Here is a 19,288-nt window from a genome sequence, read left to right on the forward strand (position 1 = left end):
GACCCAGTCGTTCCCTCCACACAGAGGTGTGGTTTCCTGTACAGTCAAACCCAGACACACACACACCTCTCAGCTCCTGGGTGACGTGATGCTTTAGCCTGCAAAACATCTCTCCTGATGGGAGGCAAAGGGTGTGTGTGTGTGTGTGTGTGTGTGTGTGTGAGGTTGAGACAGGGTAGAAATTAGTCCTACTGAGTGTTCAAATGGAGGAAGAAGGGCACTCATGTTGAGATAGATGGAAGATGTGTGTTTTACTTTGTGAAGAGCTTATAGTGGCCGTATACTACTTTTACTAGTATACTACTTTCAATTATGCAATTTATTGGGCACACATTCTAAGTGGTATGCTAGTGTGGTTATTGGGACGTAGCCTATGAAGCCAAAACCAGGGTTATGTTCATTAGGCACCAAACGGAAGAGAATGGACAAGTACAGAAAGGGACTACCTAGACTTGCCCAATAAGAAACACTCATGTTTGTTTTCCGTTGCAAAACTTTTTCCGTTGACTGCGCGGATGAACATGACCCTGACATATAAAAGCTAGAACCAGATGGTTGTGTGTGATCGCTGAGGGTCATGTTATGTCACAACATCTTTAGATAAGTGTGGTTGCAGAGGAGAGATGGAGAGAGAGAGACAGGAATAGCTTACCACCAAGGAATAGGTTGAGCTCACACTCCAGGTAGTCAAACATCTCTACTGTCAACTGGAAGCTGTAGTGAGAGGACACACACAAACGCACAGAGGGGTTGGATTGGAGTGTTCACAGCATGTACAAAGTGGAGGAGGCTATAAGACCTATGTAGCAATGAACCAGAGTTGGTTTGTCTACATATAACAATAGTCATATGCTATAGAGTATCTAATAGAAGGCAATAACCAATACATTCTTCATTTTCTTGTCATTTTCAACACTTTTAATTATGATTACAAGGGAACATTGAGGATATATTAGAATATGTATCATTATCGATCCAGCCCTCTGTGGTTTGGTGAAAACAACAAAGGCAAGCGACACTCACAAGTTGTTGACGTCGTTCTCTCCCGCCTCGTCAAGCTGCCTGTTTGACATCTGAAGGTTGCCGGGGAAACGGGGATTCTGGGGGGAGAGAGAAGAACGAGTCATATCAGAACGGGCTGAATCTCAATTGTATTTTCTTGCTCCCTCGTCTCATCTCTCCTTGTGTCCTTCTCAAAACGTATCGGAGGAGAAAATTCGAGGGGAGGAACCTCAGATCTTCTGCTCCAATGTGCTTTGAGAAGGAGATGAGGAGAGAGGATTCAAAGAAATACAATTTAGATTTAACCTTGTTTTTTTTCACTTCAGTAGGCATCTCCATCTCCAGGAACAATGACTAAAAAACCCAGAGCAGCACCAAGTCTACTGCCTGCAGTATTTCACTGAGCTTAGCTATCTATTAACTACTGATTTCTAAAAGGCAATTAGTTTTAGAATAGTGTTTCTGTGTGAGGAATATCCTTAGAGAAGGGTATATGCGAGAGACCAAGAGAGAGAGAGACAGACAGACGAGGGAGACTGGTCAGCCTGTCGTTCATACAGGCTGGGGTACTACTCACTTTGATGTGGAACTCCATCTTGGTGATAAGCAGTTTGAGGTAGATGCTGCACAACTTCCCATATCCTTCACTCAGGTGACCCTGAGGGCAGAGGTGAAAAGGGGAACAGATGGAGTCAGAGGCCAGAGAGAGCGACCAGATCAAAGTGAGATAGACATGGTCGTCTCCAGGGCCTTGGGAGAGTTCCAAAGGAGTCGCTAGTTGCTGACGTTGCAGAATGTATTTTATCATTAAATCAAATTGATCTTCTTCTGCAATGTCTTGCACTGCATGAGTGCAGGCCTGTGTGTGTGTTTGTTTGTTAGTGGTACGCAGGTCAGCTTGTTGTTCACCTGCACCCCCCCGCAATTGTTAACCCATCCACAACCACCCGACTATATGTGATAATGTGAACATTTGAGGCCCACCCCCGACCCTAAACCCCCTAATAAAGCAAATGCGCTGTAGGCTAGTCAGTGACGGAAAAAATATTTTGTGTGGTTGAAATACTAAATCAGCTTTTATGACGCTGATCAGAATCACCGTTATTTGCCAAGTGCATTTAACTCAATTTTACTTGGCGATATGGTGCTGCTAGTGAAAGACAACATTTAGAGACAGAACACAGACAGATTTGAAACACATTATATAAAAGATATGTATCGTCTGTAAAGGGGCTAAATGCACATTCACATTCTCTCAAGATGCTAAAAGAGCTAAATCTTGTTCCCCAGTCAAAATTTTGCCTACAATTGGTGTATCATTTTACTGTAAGTAATGCTTAATTCTGCAGGAGTTAATATGAAGGCTGTGTGATGTTATAGACCTACAGTCAGTGTCCACATTTCAGTTCCTATTGAACCTGTCTGAACAGCAGGTTACAGTTCCCTTGACATGACATAGGCCTATGGCGTGCGCACAGTCAGGCCCCAAAGTTAGGCTCATGTACTAATGCCAGATAGCCTAAAATAAGGAAAAACATTTTATGTAGCCTATAGAATGATACATATGGATTTTTAAAGGTATTGTTTTCTCTTTATTCAACCACGCAATATTTCATGACCCTAAACCCACACGCCCGCAGATATAACCACGGTGACTGCGGGTTATGAGTCAACCCATGCATCACTAGTGTGCATGTGTGTGTGTGTCAAAATGAATAGCCAGCTATAAAGTAAATAGTTTCTTCTCACTTCCCTTTCTTTGGGCCCTCAGTGTGTTGTCACAACAGGAAGGAAGCAGTACTGACTGGTCATCAAGGTCACTCTCCCAAGAGTCCTAGTATATTTTGTACCATCAGTAAATACCAAAAGAGAGACCCAACTAAGTGTACTTCCAGGAAAAGGTTACTTGTCAGCAGTAGCCTCTACTGCTCCCCCTTCCATCCTGCTCACTGAATGCATGGGCAGTAAACGGTTTGGCTTCTCCACTGTCCTGCTGCACCCCAGAGGCAACTCTTTTGTTGAAATGTGGTTATTTAATGTAAACGTTTTACGTATGCCAAATGAACAGTCCTAAATCAATCCTTTAACTGGATGGAAACATTTGTTTCAGTCCACAGTCAGCCCTCCAAAAGAGTGTAAAGATATTGTCTATACACAGTAGCACCATTAGGATACCATAACAACAGCGTGTTTGTTGTTGAGTCTGACTCCGGTTTAGCAGGACCACATTGCTGGGTGACTGTCACCTATTAGAATGTTTGTTACTCAGATGGCGATGGCAACACTAACTGACAGCAGACCGGCATGGATGCACCACGCTGATATTGCGTTGAGGGGAAATAATGAGGGTGATCATGATTTTACCCCCCCAGTCAATGTACAGTATATGACATGTGTGTTCTAAAAATCACACCATATTCCCTATATTAGGATTGTCCCCAAATAAATAAATAAATAAATATTGGTAGACTGAAAGTTTGTTATTCGTGTATCTTTCCATATATAGACACACCCTATGTGTTTTTTATAAAATCAACTATACTGAACTAAAGTATAAACGTAACATGTAAAGTATCGGTCCCATGTTTCATGAGCTGAAATAAAAGATTCATGAATTTTTCCATACGCACAAAAAGCTTATTTCTCTCAAATGTTCTGCACAAATTAGTTTACATCTCTGTTAGTGAGCATTTCTCCTTTGCCAAGATAATCCATCCACCTGATAGGTGTGGCATATCAAGAAGTTGATTAAACAGCATCACCATTACACAGATGCACCTTGTGCTGGGGACAATAACAGGCCACTTTCAAATGTGCAGTTGTCACACAACACAATGCCAAAGACGTCTCAAGTTGAGGTAGCGTGCAATTGGCATGCTGACTGCAGGAATGTCCCCCAGAGATGTTGCCAAATAATTGAATGTTAATTTCTCTACCATAAGCCGCCTCCAACATCGTTTTAGAGAATTTGGCAGTACGTCCAACCGACCTCACAACCACAGACCACGTGTAATCACGTCAGTCCAGGACCTCCACATCAGGCTTCTTCACCTGTGGGATCATCTGAGACCAGCCTCCCGGACAGCTGATGAAACTGAGGAGTATTTCTGTCTGTAATAAAGCCCTTTTGTGGGGAAAAACTCATTCTGATTTGCTGGGCCTATGAACTCCCAGACTGAGCTGAACTCCCAGACTCTGATGCTTTAAGCGCACCATTTGATGAAATAAGAAACAAATGACTCAAAAAGGGAGCCAGAGATCAAGATAACCAGAAGAAATAAACCTTAACTTGACGCAACCATCCTCCTCCCGCTCCTGCTGGCTTCGCAGATTCTGCCGTTATTATCCTGAATTGGTCAGTAAACAATTTTTTTCAAGTGGAATGCCAATTTATCTTACCATTTCTACCAATCTGTGTGCCAGTTATGGTTTTCATATGCATATGTGTGGAAAAGTTTAATTTAATAACATCTTCATATATCAAAATCATTGTCAAGTGGTTAATCAAAATTCTATCTAAATGAAAATGATACAAACCTAAAAAAGTAACTTCTATTGCTATCTATGTAAAAATAGCCCACATAAAGCCAACAAATAAAAACATTGCAGCCTGCAGGTAGAAAATATCCTGTTGAAAATAAATATCCTATGGATCACATTGGCCATGCATGGCCTGCCTGCAACGAACTTGAAACGTTATATCAACTATACTGAAGGCAGTCAAATTTCACGTGTCCGTTTAGTCACGGTAATTCGGCTTCGCCCAGCTCTGATGCTGCCGATGGTCATAAGTAGCCTACCAAACTTGCTAACTGCCTGATACTCAGCACTCTATTGTTCCTCTAATCACTCTGGCATCAATGCAAATGTGACCGAAAATTCTAATCAAGCACTTCATGAGCCCCCATGAGCTCATGTTGTGCAACATTTTCATTGGCCATGCAATTGCGCAAGAAAACAGAGTTATGGCCTCTATTAAAAAGAGCAGGATCCCTTCAGCTTTCTAAAGGCTATTCCTCAACTTTCCTAATACTCAACAAATTGCTTATCTTTACAACAGGTGTATAGCCTACCTGGCTGGGGTAAAAATGACAAAAGAAAATACATAGAAATTGAACCAAGGGGATAGCTGTCCTCCATTCCCTTTTTAAGTGCATAGATGACATATATTTTTTCCCCATGTCCCTGTTTCAGGATAAGTGCATGACAACGGTCCATTCTAAATCAAAACTAATTTTACACATATATTATTTAGTATATGTAAAAACAAGATTAAATCAAGAATAGCCTGATGGGTGACAATGTTAGCCTATCACTTGTAAATGATACACTATGCCTTGTGAATTATGACCAGCGTAAGGCAAGAGACAACGACTTTTTCGAATCATAGTCACACACCTAGCCCATAGGCTTGTATCATACCTTAGGTGGCCAAATATCTTAAAATGAAGCACAATAATCAGTTTTACAAGGGGTGTAGAGCCTAACTGGCATACATAAGCAGCGCGTGAGCTTTAAGAAGATCATTTTCACCATAAAAATGCACCTTAATAATAAAAGCATTACATGCATAGTCGCATTTGCGGTCACTTTTGATAATGGTGTTTTTCTGCTAATGGAACATCTGTGCTTATGTGTGCACATTGCTGCACTTATAATGTGTTAATATAATAGTTTACCAACGTTTGATGCTAAATTTTCTGATCTGTTGCGTCAGCCACATTGTGTAAAAAAATGTTGTTTTTTTATGCTAGTGATTGTATGTATTAATTTGGGATCTAGTGCAGTATATAGGAAATGGGTGCCATTTCTGATGCAGCCAATGTGTCCATGCCAGCCTGCCGGTTAAGAGTAGTAGACATGATGACTGGGGCTGAGAATTGTTCCTGGTCTGGTTGGATAAGGGCCTTACTGCCATAAGGCCAACCATCAGTGCTGTGTCCGGATCCTTACCCACATTCTACTCATGTCACTCAGGTCAGCCTTGTTCCTCATCGAGTCCTTTATCACCTGAACACACAGAGACAGAAAGAAAATGTAGACAAGGCTGATACAACAGAGAGAGCACTACACATGAAGTTGTACTGTATGCATTGTGTGGGTGTGTTCTAGAAGGCCAGTGTGTTGGGCGATTGCCTGAGTCCTCAGAAGTGAATGAATGTGCATGGGGGTGTGTTAACAGCACTATGCTGATACTTTGCATGGTGGATGATGCTATTTCTTGGAGGTAGTAGCTACTGTGGCTAAACTGGTGGTTGTCATCTCACTGTACGGTAGGATACATTAGTAGAAGTAGAGGCTATTTAGCCTGGTCCCAGAACTGTTTGTGTTTGGCATGACTTGGCAAGGCAGCACATCCAGATCTTGGACCAGACTAATAGCTATTCTGAATTAAGTGCAAATCTTAAATGATATTCCCTATGGGCCGGTTTCCTGGACACAGACTACGCCTAGTCCTGGACTTAAAAGCATGGTCAATGGAGAATCTCCATTTAAAAATTGGTTTTAGTCCAGGATTAAACTTAATGTGGGGCGGCAGTGTAGCCTAGTGGTTAGAGCGTTGGACTAGCAACCGGAAGGTTGCGAGTTCAAACCCCCGAGCTGACAAGGTACAAATCTGTCGTTCTGCCCCTGAACAGGCAGTTAACACACTGTTCCCAGGCCGTCATTGAAAATAAGAATTTGTTCTTAACTGACTTGCCTGGTTAAATAAAGGTATAAAGAAGAAAAAAAAAATCTGTTTCCGGGAAACCACCCCTATATTTAGTTGACCTAAACCTTATTTTACCAGGCAAATTAACTGAAAACACATTCTCATTTACAGCAATGACCTTGGAAAGAGATGCAGGGGAGAGGACAGTAGAGGGGCTGAAATTAGCCAATTGGAATCTGGGGATGAGGAGGGCCAGATTAGGAATTAAGACGGGGCGACTAGGGTTAACACCCCTAGTCTTGGGATAAGTGTTGTGGGATCTTAGTGATCACAGAGCATCAGTCTCCCATTCTAGCCCTACCCTGCTTGGCTTCAAACCAAATCCAGCAGAGGAATAAACAGGGAATATAGTATCATTCGAGACTTCTTGAGCACAAGTCTATGGAGAGATGGGCATGTCCCTGGCGTGCACTATGTTCAGGGTGGTGTTCATTCGGGACCAAAAGAAAACATAGTGAAACAGGGAGGAACTGACAAGTCTTGTCCAATAATAAATGCTAATTTCAGTTTTCTATTTGCACGCCTTACAGATCGCGACACAGGTGTGTGTCCCATCAGGGCTGTGTTGGTGGGTTCAGACTTACGTTGGGATGGCCGTCTCGCAGCAGCTTGTGGAAGACGTGGCAAAACTTCCAGCAGAGCACCGCATTGCTGGAGAGCGGTAGACGGTTGACCGCTGCCCAGAAAGTGTGGGCGCCCTTCTCATGGTGGGTCCCCAAGATACAGGGTGAGACAGACCAGTCAAGGAGAAACACGAGGGAGATGACAGAGAGCACACATATTCTGACGAAGGCTGCTGGGGGGGGGGTTAACATAGAGAGGTGTTTTGCTTGCCTATTCAACTTCCATTGTTCTCTCAAGAGGGGCTGAAAATCTCCCACACATTTCACAGTGACCGTTACAGAGCAGTCTGTCTCTCGGTCTCTCTCTCACACACACACACACACACACACACACACACACACACACACACACACACAAATGGCCTGGTCCCGGAAGACATCAGGGTCACGTTCCATTATTGTTTTGCACGAACACAACCCTGAGTCATGAAGGAACAAGAGCTTGCACAAACACATGGGAGTCAACATAAACACAGCTCTCCTTTCTCTGTAGTCAGAGAGAAACCGATTCTATCCAACACACACACACGCACTACCACTATGCACGCACGCACACACACTGCACAACTAACATCGACACTGCACACACAGTGCCCCACACACACACAAACACACAGCGACACACCTGGCTCGACAAAGAGGATATTCCTGGCATGCTTCTCTTTGACGACGACCTCCTGCGTGTTGATGGCCTTGTTGATGCTCACAGCCTGTGCAGAGGAGGAAGTGTGGAGAGGGAGAGAGGAAAGAGAAAAGCATTGCACTGATTGGTGTTCTCATACTCCTCACTTGAGGAAGACACACACCACACTCAGAATTCTCTTTTTATATGAATTATCAGATGCCAAAGTGAATTACAATTAGTTACACATACAGTAGGCTACAGGTCTATGTGGCCCATCATGTGTCAATCAAAGCCTAAAACTGATGTTTCCAACACCATACTCTAACTAAACCATTGGAACACACACACGGCGACTATAAAAATATATAAATAGATCAGTAACAAAGAGAATATTTGTAGCCTACTTATTTATACTGAATATTCAAGAAAGCAATCCTCAGTAAATCCTGGCACAGTGTGGGCTTCACTTGGGGTGGTGGTAGCCTACCTCCAGTCGAGAGGTTTAAACAAACAGGGCTGAGCAAATGCCAGGGACACACACACACACACACACACACACATCACAACCCCATAAGCCAGGTAAACGTCTGATTCCTCTCACAGTGTGAGTGCTTCCATACAATGGGCCCCACTAAAATACCACCAGCCACACAGAAGAAGAATCATTTCACTTCAGGGTTGTCATTTTTCAATTTAGGAGACATTCTTTTAACTTATGTGTAAAGAGCCACATCAGTACCCCTTTCAGGCCTATTAGGAGTATCCCTTTCAGGGCTATTTGATCTTGGCCTCCATCTGAGAGGAAAAGCAGCCCCGCTATGCACCTCCACCTCTTCTCTGAGCCTTTAAATCAGGGATTGCCAACTCTGATGGGGGTCACAAAAAAATGTGAACTTATCATAAGGGGCCGCAGTGACTCGCGGGTCTACGTACCCACATCCATAGCCACACATGCAGTCAGAGCCGGCCCTATTCTTTTGGGGGCCCTATGCTATATTTTGTTAGGGGGCCCCCCTACCTTGAAAAAAAACATTTGCGGCCTCCCACAGAGGAGAGAAAGTGAGTTAATTTCCTGCAATTCTACACATTTTGCCAAGGGGCAAAGAGAAAATGTGGCAGTTTTAAAGCAAGTTTGATGCAATTCTATGCATTTTGCCATGGGGCAGTCAGAAATGTTTGCAATTGTTATGCTTATTTCCTGCAATTCTACACATTTTTGCTCAGACTTATGCCATGTTAATATGATATCTGAGTGAGTGACTTACAAAATCAAAACGGGGGCCGTCCCCGGTCCATAAATCGACCATGATTACTACAAGTTTAGATAACTGGCTAGACTAACTGAGCAATCAAACATGGGCTGACATGGGCTAATTGAGTGACTATCATTGACTGATATAACAAGAGGAAAACCGCTGATGCACATCCACATTTTGAAATCGCACCTGGTGTATTCTACTACTCTAACTCTCAACAGTACGTTGAGACCAACTGAATTCCTAAAACTTTTTTTTCCTCTCCATTTTTAGAAATTGATCTGTGGGCCTACAAAAGGGGGGGGGCACCAGTTGCCCATCTCTGCTTTCAATGAATACCGGTGTCACATCTAGCATGTTGTCCGATGAAGAACAGTGATATTGAAGTCTGAAGTGGAGTGGCTGGGGGGTCACGAAAGGACAGGCCAGGTTGAATCATCTCACTTCCCCCAGATGTCCTGAGTCCTCTCTGGGAGGGGAAGCAGATGGTGATAAATCATCACAGGTTCACTTCACTGGTGGTTCACTGGGAACGCAGGCAGTGCGTTGGTCTCACACGAAGGAATGACTTGCTGACCATGGCATTCAGAGGAATAACCTAGGAGTAGTGCACTACACAGTCATGCTTGATTGGTGATTATTTAGACACCTTGTTCATTCAGACATGTAGATTGTTTCTCTAGTGATCAAATCAACAAACCTTTATACACACACTAAGGAAGCCAGAGTCATGATAAGAGTAGACAAAATAGCCCGTTTCTTTCAGTCTTTCTCTCAGTCTCATTACAAATGGCATATTCACAGCTCAAGGTGACAAAGACGGGCTTTGTATTGACAAGATCGATTCACAGGGTGACTGTCTAATTAAGTCACAGCTGTGCCTTCTGAAGAGGAGAAGGAGGACAAGGATAAAGAGAGGAATGCAGAGCTGGCCAACATCTCTAAACACACACTGCCCCCTGGTTCAAATTCCACTCCATCCATGTCTCTGTGCTTAGCTTGTATCCCTGCCGAGGATGAACCACAAAACATGCTCAGCTCGACTGGCCATGCCTTCGATCATTAAACATACATGCAGGGTTGATATGGACACTGGTGCTACAGGTGGAACACCTGTTGCTACATAATCAAGCACAAGCCAAGCGATTTGTGTGTATGCCACCATGTCAACACTGCACCCAGAGCCATATATCTGACCAAAGTATCCTGTGGCTTCCTCTGTGTTTACTGACAACGACAGGCAAGCGAATGTGACCTTTTCAAGTGTCACCATTGTTTGTCTGAGAATCTACTGTGGGATGGATGAGACGTATTGAAAACAGCTCAGCAGGAGTCTGAACAAAGGACAATATCTCATATCTGGATTTCACTTGCAAATACAGTCCAAAACATTCAGAATCTTCTTTACTGAACAAGTACAAAACGCAACAATTTCAAAGATTTTACTGAGTTACAGTTCATAAGGAAATCGGTCAATTGAAATAAAAATAATTAGGCCCTAATCTATGGATTTCACATGAATGGGAATACAGACATGCATCTGTTGGTCACGGATATATTTTTAAAAGCTAGGGGTGTGGAAAAAACTAACAAATTAACTGTCAGTATCTGGTGTGACCACCATTTGCATCAGATTGACATCTCCTTTGCATAAAGTTGATCAGGCAGTTGATTGGCCTGTGAAATGTTGTCCCATTCCTCTTAGAATGGCTGTGCAAGGTTGCTGGATATTGGCCGGAACACACTGTCATATACGTCGATTCAAGGCATACCAAACATGCTCAATAGGTGACATGACTGGTGAGGATGCAGGCCATGGAAGAAATTATATATTTTCAGCATCCAGGGATTGTGTACAGATGCTTGCAACATGGGGCCGTGGGATTACGCTGAAATGGGGTGATGGTGGCAGATGAATGGCGCGACAATGGGCCTCAGGATCTCGTCACGTTATCTCCATGCATTCAAATTACCATCGATAAAATAAAATCGGTGTTAGTAGCCTATGCCTGCCCATACCATAACCCCAAGGCCACCACTCTGTTCACAACGTTGACATCAACAAACTGCTCGCCCACACAACGCCATACAGGGTCTGCGGTTGTGAGGCCAGTTGGACAAACTGTCCTGCAGTCAACATGCCAAATGGGTTGTGTGACAAAACTACACATTTTAGAGTGGCCTTTTATTGTCCCTAACACAAGGTGCACCTGTGTAATGATCATGCTGTTTAATCAGCTTCTTGATATGCCACACCTATCAGGTGGATGGATTATCTTGGCAAAGGAGAAATGCTCACTAACCGGGATGTAAACAAATTTGAGCCAATTTTTTTTGTGAAATACAAAATTGAACATTTCTGGGATATTTTATTTCAGCTCATGAAACATGGGACCAACACTTTCCATGGTGCATTTATATTTTTGTTCAGTGTAAAAATAGCACTACCGTTACATTTCAGTCAAATCCCCACACCATTTCTTTCCGTAAAAAAATATGTAAAAAACGTTCAAAATTCCAAGGAACGATGGAAGGCTCCCAGCACTTGTGCAAGCAGTTCCCACACAGGAACGACCCAATTAGTCCACAGTGCGACTTTGTCGTCCGTCTGAAAGAGAGTGCCAGCTGCTCAGGACTCCTGGCAAGCCAATGGGACTAGAAGCTGGAGCGGCTCGCTGGCATCGACAGGCCTATTAACTCGTCTCGTCGCAGCATGGCCAGCCGATGAAGTGAGATGATGACTGCTAGAAAATTGAATTAGTAGGTGAGAAACAGACTGTGGTGGTGGGCGTGTTGCGGTTGGGGAGATTAGACAGAGGATGAGGCTTGCCTCACAGACAGACTAGTCTGGACTGGGCCCACCTATGTAATGCACAGAGAACTCTAGAGGCCTCTCCTGTTGTCATTGATATGCTAGTCCTCGCCTGGCTGTGTGGCAGTGACACTGTCAAGAAACAAACCCAAATGGCCTACACAATTGTTGAGCTTAAAGGATAAATGCAAGCAATATGGTGAAAACTCCACCCAGCCTATCAGAAGACAAGGTGAAGAAATTACCATACTGCTTAAACCTATCAGATCCTTTGAGATCTACAAGAGTGCCCAGGCTTTAGGGGTGGATTGGGATTCAGTATGAGCCTGTCTTGTCTAGTATTGAGCAGGACATAGCCGGTGCCTTAAAAGCCGCCCGGTCAGTGCCTGTTTAATAATGCAGCGATCTCTCATTGATGAGTCATTTCCCCAAAGAAAGCATTTGAATAATGGTTTTGACTGCTTGACATGAACATGACTAACGGCCCATCCCATGGCATAATGGGGAACATTTTGCATTGCAAGTTTTTCCTGCAGACATATCGGTACTAGGACACGAGATGATTTTGACGGCAACGCAGTATATTTTTATCACTACTTTAGGAAAACGGTTGGAGAGCAGAATAAAGTTAATGATGGTTGAAAAACATCTGCATTGATTGGATTAATGCAATCAATCCAATCAAAATAATAGTCTAAATAAAGGAGCCTGGGTTCTCATGAGTTTGGCGAGCTTCTATCCATACATAATCTACATGGCTGACAGGGAAGAAGAGTGCTTTTTGGTTAGTGGTCTTGATAGATAGAGTTTCAGATGATCTGCTGTTCACGCTGTGCTGAAACCACACCAGAAGACAAGCAGGGGCCAAGCAACAAACTATTCCCTGTTCCCACAGTGCTTTCATCAGGCACCGTGGACTGGAGGTGCACGGCGGGCTGCTGCGGTGGTGCTGCTAAGACTTGCCCACCACCTCAAGAGGAGTGGGTAAACAGGGAAGGATGGGGGGAGGGAATGAAAACAGGAAATATGGATGGCTGCCTGTGAATGTGTCGCCACTGTACACAGAGGTGCTGTGGTGGGGAGAGGGTCAGTGGGTCTGGGGGGGGAGCAGGGGAGAGGGTCAGTGGGCCTGGGGGGGTGGGGGGTGGAAGAGAGCAGGGGAGAGGGTCAGTGGGTCTGGGGGGGGGGGTGGAGCAGGGGAGAGGGTCAGTGGGTCTGGGGGGTGGGGGTGGAGCAGGGGGAGAGGGTCAGTGGGTCTGGGGGGGGGGTGGAAGAGAGCAGGGGAGAGGGTCAGTGGGTCTGGGGGGGGAGCAGGGGGAGAGGGTCAGTGGGTCTGGGGGGGGGGTGGAAGAGAGCAGGGGGAGAGGGGTGCTCAGTCAGGCTTGCTGTCTTGGCACACCCTGTCCAGCCCATTTCCTGCCTGTCGAAAAATGCACCCAGCTCCTCCACTATTCCTCCTCCTCCTCAGGCCTAGTACCCGGTGCCAACCCAAACAGACCTCACAGCTCCCCTTTTATAATGTTTCCTTTGCCAGCATCTTCCAGGCCAATGGTCAACTGGACATAGTTTTAAACTTTTACCTCCCCACCTGAGGTCACGCACGCACACACACAATTTGTAGCTGTTTGACACCAATAGTGCTCCCCTGCTGACAAGGATTGCTTGAGATGGACATTTTGAAATAACTACAAACACGTAATAGCCACTTCCTGAAAAGTTACTCACTTCACATTACGTCAAACTAGACAGGCTGTGTGAAAACAAGTCATCATACTATGCACTTAAAAACACATTTTTTGGAAGCAGATGTGAAAACCTAAAACCAAGCATATTACTAACGTCCCTCAAAGCAACAAGTTGTAAAAGCCATAGAGTGTAAAAGTGAGAGGGTTTAGGTTATATTATTTCTTCAGGTTGGAACTCCACCAATTTTAAAAGGTCAGCACACTGAAAAGGGCCCTCTATGTTACTTGTTTCGGTAAAGGAGCATTTGACAAATTTGCTCACATTTCTGACGTCGATTTCCACTCCCATGGAACACTCATTCTACACCTCTAAGAGCCTGGCACGGTAGGGAAAGGAAACATAAAAGACAATCCCTCCAGCATGGCCACTCTTCCTGTCTATGTGAACATAAAGCCAACATGATTAGACCAGGGTTGTGTTCATTAGGGCACACCGTAGCAAAATGTTTTGCAACAGAAATTGAGTGTTCTTATTGGACAAGTTTAGATCGTCCCTCCCCATTTAAGTAAAGAGTTTTTCCTGGTCAGGTCATATGCTCAGAAAAAAAACGCAGGACCTCACTCAGGACCAAAGTAAGACAAAATACTGGAAATATACTGTCCAGAATCAAACTGGTAGGGCTAAATATTTTGTACACTGAATAGGTATATACTAATGTATTGTTGCCCTACTTCTCATTGTCTCATGTCTATTAAGACTCCATTATCAAATCAAATGTATTCATATAGCCCTTCTTAGATCAGCTGATATCTCAAAGTGCTGTACAGAAACCCAGCCTAAAACCCCAAACAGCAAGCAATGCGCGGTGGCAAGGAAAAACTCCCTAGAAAGGCCAAAACCTAGGAAGAAACCTAGAGAGGAACCAGGCTATGAGGGGTGGCCAGTCCTCTTCTGGCTGTGCCGGGTAGAGATTATAACAGAACATGGCCAAGATGTTCAAATGTTAAAAAATGACCAGCATGGTCAAATAATTATAATAACAGTAGTTGTCGAGGTTGCAACAGGTCAGCACCTCAAGAGTAAATGTCAGTTGGCTTTTAATAGCCGATCATTGAGCGTATCTCTACCGCTCCTGCTGTCTCTAGAGAGTTGAAAACAGCAGGTCTGGGACAGGTAGCACATCCGGTGAACAGGTCAGGGTTTCATTGCCGCAGGCAGAACTGTTGAAACTGTAGCAGCAGCACGGCCAGGTGGATTATCAGTTCAAAACCGCCAGCATTGAGCTAGTCAAAGCCTATAACATCACCGACAACAGCTTTTGTTCCTGTGGGGCTTGGGCTGGAAGACAGGACGGCAGGTGGTTGAAGAGACATACTGGCCGGAGTGTGGACCTTGGGGGCCAAAGGCCCTGGCGTAATAAAACCTAAACCCCATGGTCCGTTTACGAGCCTCCTTTGACAAGACAGCTTTCAAAAACCTCCTGTGTGGGAGGCCTCCGATCTGCTTTGTGTAACTAGTGGAGCTAACTTCCTGAAGAAGTGCCAATGTCATAAAAGTAAAAGGGCAAGCACATCAGCCGCTGAATTAGTTTGTGGTTTCTCTATGGACATTTCCACTAATTTACCTTGATAAAGACGCTAAGACGCTGTAGAAATGTAATACAGTCTTACAAGACTAGGTTTTAGTTCACCTTAACAACAGTAGTGGGTCCTCTTTGAGAACGATTCGATATCTGCTTTCGATTCTTGCATCTGCCAAGAGTGTTGATGTTTTCATACCGTTGTCTCTCAGTGCATGACATAAATAACCAAAGCAGAGGAGTCTGAGCTAAGAGGACACTGACAGGCAGGTGGCAGGCAGGCCTTTATCTTCCTCTGGCCGAGAGAGAGGAACTTGTCTCAGAGAGCAGCCTTGATGCTTCGCCTGTTTGATCCAGAGCGGTGAACAGCGCTCCAATAACATATTTATAACGTGACTTTGAGCAACCTGTGTTGCTTCCAAGAACAACGGAGGAACGTATTCCATCACAACCGGTGTTTGCCTCAAACAAACTGGTGTGTGTGCGTGTGTTCAACGGTTACCTCCACATCAATGAGATTTCAGGAGGAGCACAAAGCTTGGTATTGACCCCCTTCCCCCACCCCTCTATACAGAGCTATAGTAGCCTACTACACCATGTTGGCATTGAAAGGGCAGGCTTGGTGCTTTGGCCCTGCTAGTGCACCTGCTCTGGAACTCTCACACCAAGTCCAGCCAGTGTTGAACTGACCCCCAGGGGGGATTTCTCAAGTGGGGATTCCCCTATTCACAAATTACTAAATCAATGCTCTCCATCTGTTGTTGTAGGCCATTCATGATCAATCAGCAAAACAGCATGCATAGCCTTTATCACTATCAGCCATGATATTTGCAATGACACTCATGAAGTAACAAAAATGTGATGGTCCTCTATCAATAAGAGTGATTATTATTCCCGAACTAATCATGTATGGTTTGTAACGCTATATCTAATGTCCCTGGTGGTTTGTCAAATATTTTAAATGTATTGTGCAATCCAACCTATTAGTAGATATGCTGCTGTCTCTAGTAGCCTTATAGAAAGTATTTAACTGACCCACGACACGCATTGCAAAGTAGCTGGGCTACCATAAGTCTGACTGACATCGCTTTCCTCAAAGAAAACAACACTATAGACAGATAGCTATTTGATATTCTAGTCACCGTGGAAAACGTGCGCGTGCTTACGTTATCTAATGACCATAGAAAACGGGCCAATGTGAGAAAATAAGGGGGAAACATCCGATCAGTCGGGGGAAATTCATTAGCAAACTATAGCCCAATACACTAGTTATAGCCTACACTAAAACATGCATCCGACTAGAGTCTGGACTATCCTATAACAATCCATAGCATACACGGCCAACTTAAAAAACACCACTCGATACAGTTGCATGATCAGCAAATTATTTAGAGCGACCATGAACATATATCCTGAAGGCAGTATCCTAACTTGTAATTTCCTAAATAAACAAACCTGGTAACAAATTAGTTCGCTCTCACCCCGAACACACATATTTGTTGCGCCTTTGTAACAATGTTCACTGGAAAAATAAATCGATATCTGGAAACCTACCATTTTACTAAGATCCATAGTCCCAGAAAAATGCAGGGTGGCTGTGAGCTCAAAGACGAATCCGGTCGGTGGCAATACTTCGACAGAATCGTCTACAACTGGGAAATTAGAAATCTAGAATCGCTTATGAGGTAGACGGTAGAGGGTGGTGGAGTGGACCCGTTAACTCAACATGTGTCCCGATTTGATTTGATATCAAATGCTCTCCAATTCCTTTCCTTCCGTGTCCCTTCTCCCGGTCCTACGTGCTCAGTTAACAGTAGGGGCTCCCAGCCACAGCATCCGACTGTCGAGAAGCGGAACAGAACTGTCTAGAAAACGACAACCTACTTCTAGAGTAGGCTACACACGGGAACATCTCCCTCTCGTGTATTTTTTGAATATGTTGTATATCATTGTAGATTGCAATATTTAAAATATATATTTCTAACCACGACGGCAGGTGGTTCAAAACATCAAGAATTGAATACTGTCCGGGGATTTTGTGTAAACAACAGCGTGCTCTCTCTGTGAAACAATAGGTGCAGACTGGGGATGGCACAAACCCCCGCCCAAACTAACTTCGTACCTCACCATGTAACAAATTATACTATCCGGAAAAAATATCAAATACATGATGAGACGGCGAGACACCAGACCACCGCGGCTCCGGCACACTGCAAATTATCATGATGGTAAACAATGTAACTTTCCACAACCAGTGCAACAGTGTAACAAATAATCCGTGATTTGGGGACTGCTTACATGTGACCATAACATTACTGTCTGATGTAGGCCTATATTTATGGGCCATATCGAAATAGGATGTGCTATACGAAAAGGGTAGCCTACAGTAGCATAATTAAAGTAAGTCACTGTCAATATCAAAGTTATACGGTGACACTGCAAAAAGGAGCCGTTTTCAGTCTTCAACTATGCTGAGGCAATGTGGTTATAAACTTTAGCTTACATCAGTCATTTTAGGTAAATAGTGCCCTCGTCTGGTTACTCTCAGACAGAGGTTTATATCATAATCGTGAAATTATTGCACTGTCTGGAATCTTCACACACAAAATCAAACAGCTCAGATCATTTCAGATAGCAAAAAAACAACTTTGACAAAGCACAAACAAGTCAATATTAGACTATGCATATCATTCTTTAGTAATAACCTCTGCAATTTGGTCCTGAACATATGAAATTAAGTATTTATTTTCTGAATTCATTGTGTGTCATGCATGAAAAGCACATTAACAATTAAAGTTACAATTATTACTTGGGCCAAGTGAGGAGCATAGTCCACAGTAATCAATACGTGACCCATTCTCCTGCTAGCAGACTGGCCGCTACACACAAACAGACTGTCTTCAGACAAAGCCTGCTCTTCACTACAGTCTCTTCACTTCCTGGTACGGTGTGGGCCAATGGTGTGGGTGGACCCATCGAGCACGGCTCTATGGAGAGGCTGCAATTCTCACATACACATACTCTAGGCCTTTATGACTATCATGTTGATATTGTAGTCAGTTGTAGAATATTGATTGTTTGAACAACTGAGTTTCTCTTTTCGTCTGGGTTCCCGTACATTAATTCAGCCTTAGTGAGGGTGGTGCCGAGCACACACAATCACACCACACACGCCGAGTTAAGGGTGAAAGCCTCTCTGTCTCAATTCTGTGGGCAAAGTTCATATAAATGGCCTTGAACACAGCTGAGACAAAACCGTTCCAGAACAAAAATCTACTTACTGGTATGTCACAACGACATTTAATCGCTGAGTAGGCCCTTCTAACCAGTTGGCCAGACATTAGGGCATAGTAAAATAAAGGTAAAAAAGAATAAATCACTACTGTGTGTGAACAGTATCCCCTAAGCTATAATGGATTTACGCAATAATGAAGTCAGAAAGTTAGATCTAAAATCACAAGTATTATTGTAATGATGAACTAAAAGTCAATAATACAAATGTAGGTCCTTGTGATGATGTAACCGAAGCATCCAATGTCCAATCAACTTTTTTTTAGGTTTTAAAATATCTAATCCATCCAAATTAAAGCCAGAGATAATGCCATTTTGATCTCATTTCAGTACTTTGTTCCAATGGCTGACCTGCCACTCATGTCCAGGACTTTTTAATCTACAGCCGGTGCAATGAGGTCACAGGCCAGTGCCTGCTGTTTTTGCTGCCTCAGTGGTTTTAATGGGCCCGGGCTGCTTTCGCTCTCCCTGTGCGTGCGTGTGTGTAACTACCCCTCTCCAACTCACCCTGGTTATAATGACAGGGTACAAGCACAGGGTGGGAGTATCTTACAAAGGCAGGAAGAGAAAGGAAGACCAAGAATGTGTGTAACAGAGAGAGAGAGAGAGAGAGATTAGAAAGTGCTTGTCTGGGTCCGCCATGCTGTGCTGCTTGTGCCCAAGGGACATGGTCGTGGATCCTCCTCCAAATTCCACAGCTG

The 19,288-nt window shown here is 43.9% G+C and overlaps 1 protein-coding gene across 3 annotated transcripts in view; it reads right to left on the minus strand.

The window, feature by feature from the left end:
* LOC135546269 (huntingtin-interacting protein 1-like) overlaps positions 1–19,288 on the minus strand; it is a 47,387-nt gene that overhangs the window by 23,739 nt on the left and 4,360 nt on the right. For 2 of the 3 annotated variants that reach the window (XM_064974561.1, XM_064974560.1), the window contains exons 2-7: positions 7,985–8,048; positions 7,300–7,442; positions 5,956–6,012; positions 1,580–1,660; positions 1,024–1,100; positions 653–714 (exon numbers count right to left, since the gene is read on the minus strand). In XM_064974561.1, the coding sequence (XP_064830633.1) occupies positions 653–714; positions 1,024–1,100; positions 1,580–1,660; positions 5,956–6,012; positions 7,300–7,442; positions 7,985–8,048 (484 nt within the window). Of the gene's footprint in view, positions 1–652; positions 715–1,023; positions 1,101–1,579; positions 1,661–5,955; positions 6,013–7,299; positions 7,443–7,984; positions 8,049–16,850; positions 17,644–19,288 lie in introns of those variants that run through there. The other variant, XM_064974562.1, reaches the window with a different exon arrangement.

The sequence above is a fragment of the Oncorhynchus masou genome, chromosome 9 (genome assembly GCF_036934945.1).
Source record: "Oncorhynchus masou masou isolate Uvic2021 chromosome 9, UVic_Omas_1.1, whole genome shotgun sequence".
NCBI classification, from domain to species: Eukaryota; Metazoa; Chordata; class Actinopteri; order Salmoniformes; family Salmonidae; genus Oncorhynchus; species Oncorhynchus masou.